The sequence below is a fragment of the Anabas testudineus genome, chromosome 17 (genome assembly GCF_900324465.2).
Source record: "Anabas testudineus chromosome 17, fAnaTes1.2, whole genome shotgun sequence".
Taxonomy (NCBI): Eukaryota; Metazoa; Chordata; class Actinopteri; order Anabantiformes; family Anabantidae; genus Anabas; species Anabas testudineus.
The window spans coordinates 3,119,398-3,123,057 of NC_046626.1; the positions used below are offsets into that span (position 1 = coordinate 3,119,398).

The window sequence follows — 3,660 nt, forward strand, 5'->3', positions numbered from 1 at the left end:
ATTTGAATATTTATTGTGGCTATTGCTACATGTCAACAAAAACCTATAGGTTGTCCTGAAATGTGGCATATTTTGCAACCTGACTTTAGACTTTTCACACACAAGTCAAAGATTTAATGTAAGTTAACATTACACACACACAACAGGGATGGCAGAAAACGTTAACCACCTCTGTGTGCACAATAATTATGGTTAATAGGTTGGGGGTGTACACAGTGCATATTTCCGACGTGAACTGGACATCGTAATGGCTGCAGCCCTGAGGACACGTAGGCCTATAGTCCACACACTTTAGAATGGAATTCGAATTTTTGTCTGGCTGAGTCTTAAATATGAATTCTGGCATCAAAATGATGTTATTGCATGGTTCACAAACCCCCTCCCCATCCTCGTGTTCCCGCTAGTCGCTGTCCGACTTGACGTCCTTCACTGTTGAGTGGTTGTAGAGTCCCTGTGCCATGAGATGTTTTGCCAGAGAGTTTTTATTTCCGGAGGTTTTCTTGATTTTTGCCCGTTTGTTTTGAAACCAGATTTTGATCTGAGACTCGTTGAGGCCAAGGTCACGTGCTAGGCGCTGTCTCCGCTCCTCAGTCAGGTAGTGGTTGGATTGGAACTCAGTTTTTAATCGGAGAAGTTGCTCTGCGGTAAAGGCCGTCCGGGGACGCTTGTCCTCTTTGCTCGGGGTCGGCGCCTTCTTTGGTTTGCGGGATCTAGGACCTTGGTAGGAAAGACAAAGATGACCCTTATTAGTTAGGGTATGCTACATTCTGACATATTAAAATCACAGAAATTTCGTCATGCATCACCCAAGCAAGCTTTAACTGAGCACACATAGTAGGATTCTATATTCTGGACTTTAACACATATGCCACCTATGGTTATTAAGTAGTAAATTATGTTCTTTTGTGACGCGGAAGCCACGTAAAGCCCTATAGCCTACGGGGAAGCGAGCAATCAGGCCCCTCTGCTTGTATAGTCTCTTCTGTTTGAATATTTTGAAAGTGTGAATATTCTACTGCAAGCTCTACCCATCGATCAATAAACCTAAGTGGGTTCAACTGTTTAAATGATCAACTGTATGATTTACTTGCTCTGAATATCTTAAACGATATTTGTGGGATACATGCATAAAGTATTACTAGTTGTGAAAGGCAGGTATTTCAAAGCAAGAGCCCATCAGGCTACTTGTCCCTCACATCACACTGCTGCAGCAGACTTTAGTGAACACGGGAGGTGGACGGTGCGGATGGGGGTGGGGTTATTAGATGATGGATGATGGGGGAGTTAGGCGCCTCTTTCCTTCCTTGTTATAATAGGAAAAAATATAATCTCCTAAAAAAGAATTACCCCTTTTGTGTCTATTTCAATATTTGTAAGTTTCTAGTTTGACAAATAGAAAAGGCGAATGATTGAAAGGAGATCAAAAAATGTGTGAGCTTTGCTCTGTAAGGTGGAAAAATGTAGCAGGCCCATATTATCCGATTGCCAATCTTTAGGCTATTACTACAAGAGTTGTTTCTAACCCAACTAAAGCGAAAGCTTGCATTTGTTTCGATAACTATGAAGTATCTACACTGTGTAAAATTGACAGGATCTTATAGAATAGAATTGTTATTGTTCCATAAAAGTTGCAGTTTGTTTCACAATGCAGCCTTCCTGACTTTTCTGAAGGCCCCTTTGTGGTCATTTCCATAGTCTCGGTGCACCTCGACTGAAACTTTTTTAATGTTGCCATACTACCAAAACAACACTTCGGACTGAATTCAATTGGTTCTGTGTTCTTTCATTCGTTCATTCCATAAAAAGCTAAGTCTGTTTTCATACTCAGCTGCTGGTGTGTTTTTAGCAAGGATTTAACAGCTAAATGTCTTTTTTTAATCATGACAAAGAAAAGGAAATTCTAGGCTTTAATAATAATATATAAGATACATAAAGATAAAGATAAGCTATATAAAGCAACCGAGTTGACAATAAACGCGATGCTGCAGCTGAAGATTTACGGCAGTCTGGGTTGTAAAATGTTTTACTTACATTGATTATAAAGCTTAAAATAAGATGTTCAAAAAATTGTTTTTCTTGTTGGCTGGATTAAATGCATTATAGATGCGTTGGGCAGCATTTCACTTAAAATCTATCTCTTCTGAGACACACGAGCCTCACTTTTTAGCTACCCGCCATTGTCAAAAAATATGCTAATGGAATATTAACAAAGAAGACTGAAGAACAATGGCGTTAAACTTGGTTTTACTTCACTTCTCCATATTTTCTTTTTTATTTCGATTCGTATTTAATCTTAACTTTAGTTTATTAACACCTTTTGACGAATCTGCCTTGTCTTATCGACTTTATTGTAAACCCAAAATCCAGATCAAATTTCATTTGATGCAACTGAAATTAGTTTCTAATTTCCGTTTAAAGTTTAATGTTCACGTCATTTTTTACTGAAAACTGTAACATATCTATTGGACATAGGAGTCACACTTCTTAGAGAATAGTTATATTTCACTCTGTTTTGTCAAGAATATTTTTTTTATCACATAACATGGATTTTAGCTTTGTATTTTGTCTCTGCATAATAAAAGAGTTTGGAGGCTTTTGGCCGTTAGATGCGCATTTAGAAATGCACTATGTGGGCTTCAATTTTGTCTTTTAGTTAAGGACAAGTGACCGAGCAATTAACCACTAACCTGAAGACGGACGGTCTGAGTAGCGGGTACAATAAACCCAGGCTGGCCACAGCATTGGCTTGGCTTCAGGAGCCGAGACGGCCTGGGGGCTGCTGCACCGATCCCCTTCGCCCTTCTGGTCCTTGTCAGCCACATGGTAGGCTAGCAGGTCGGGCCTCCTGGACTCAGGGTGCGGATGCTGCAGGTCGGATGCTCCCGTGTCCTCCTCGCTTCCTGCTCCACCCTGCTGTTGGCTGCCAGTTTTTGATGCATTTCTCCCTGACAGCCCCTCTCTTCCTATAAACAACCCCAAACTGTCTCTCTCCAAAACTAAAGTCCTGTCCTTAATCTTTCGACCAAAGTCAGGTCTTAAAATGTTGTTGATATAAAAGTTAGTAATCCTGTGGGATTGTTGGATGCCAGGTGGCTGAAGGATAGGCAAAATGACTCGATTGGATTCGTTGCCTCGACTTAAGTCTTCTGGGCGCTCTGGGTCTCGGCGAGTAGTTTCTTCCATGATGACGGAGCCTGGTCAGCCTCAGGACCTCTTTCTATGCGTCCCTATGTAAAGTAGCGATTCCAATTTTCTGATGCGTTCAGTTCACGTTCTCATCCCTTAATACTATACTCTGAGTAAAAAAACAAGAGCAACTCGAAGGAAATGAATTCCGTTTATGGCACATGCATTTATATAGTTTTTTCTTAATCCTGACAAACAAAAATCATGCTTGTCTTTCTGATATAAGCCTATCCATCATGGCTGGACATTTTTTTTCTATATGAAATCCAGTTTTAAAATCTAGTGTATTATTTTTTTTTCCAGTTCCCTGCACACAACTACCGATGCATCCAGCAGCACCAAACTGACCTGATCAAGCAACACTGAAATACTTTCACTACGTATTTTGGTTCTTATTTCTGATTGGCTCCAGAGGGCTTAAATGACGTTTTTCTACGGGTTACTCGACACGTGCCTTGAGCCAATAAAGCTGGA

General features: G+C 40.4%; 1 protein-coding gene across 1 annotated transcript; it reads right to left on the reverse strand.

Moving 5' to 3' along the window:
- Nucleotides 1-400: 400 nt before the first annotated feature.
- en2b (engrailed homeobox 2b) lies at nt 401-3,183 on the reverse strand. Its single transcript, XM_026375497.1, has 2 exons — nt 2,688-3,183; nt 401-717 (listed from the first exon to the last, which is right to left on the reverse strand). The coding sequence occupies exons 1-2, from the start codon at nt 3,181-3,183 to the stop codon at nt 401-403; spliced, it is 813 nt and encodes a 270-aa protein (XP_026231282.1).
- Nucleotides 3,184-3,660: the final 477 nt, after the last annotated feature.

Excerpts from the sequence above, each read along its gene's own strand:
- en2b (XM_026375497.1), bottom strand. The coding sequence starts at position 3,183 with ATGGAAGAAACTACTCGCCGAGACCCAGAGCGCCCAGAAGACTTAAGT. Across the intron at positions 718-2,687 it reads CTCAGACCGTCCGTCTTCAG|GTCCTAGATCCCGCAAACCA; the intron begins GTTAGTGGTTAA and ends TTTCCTACCAAG.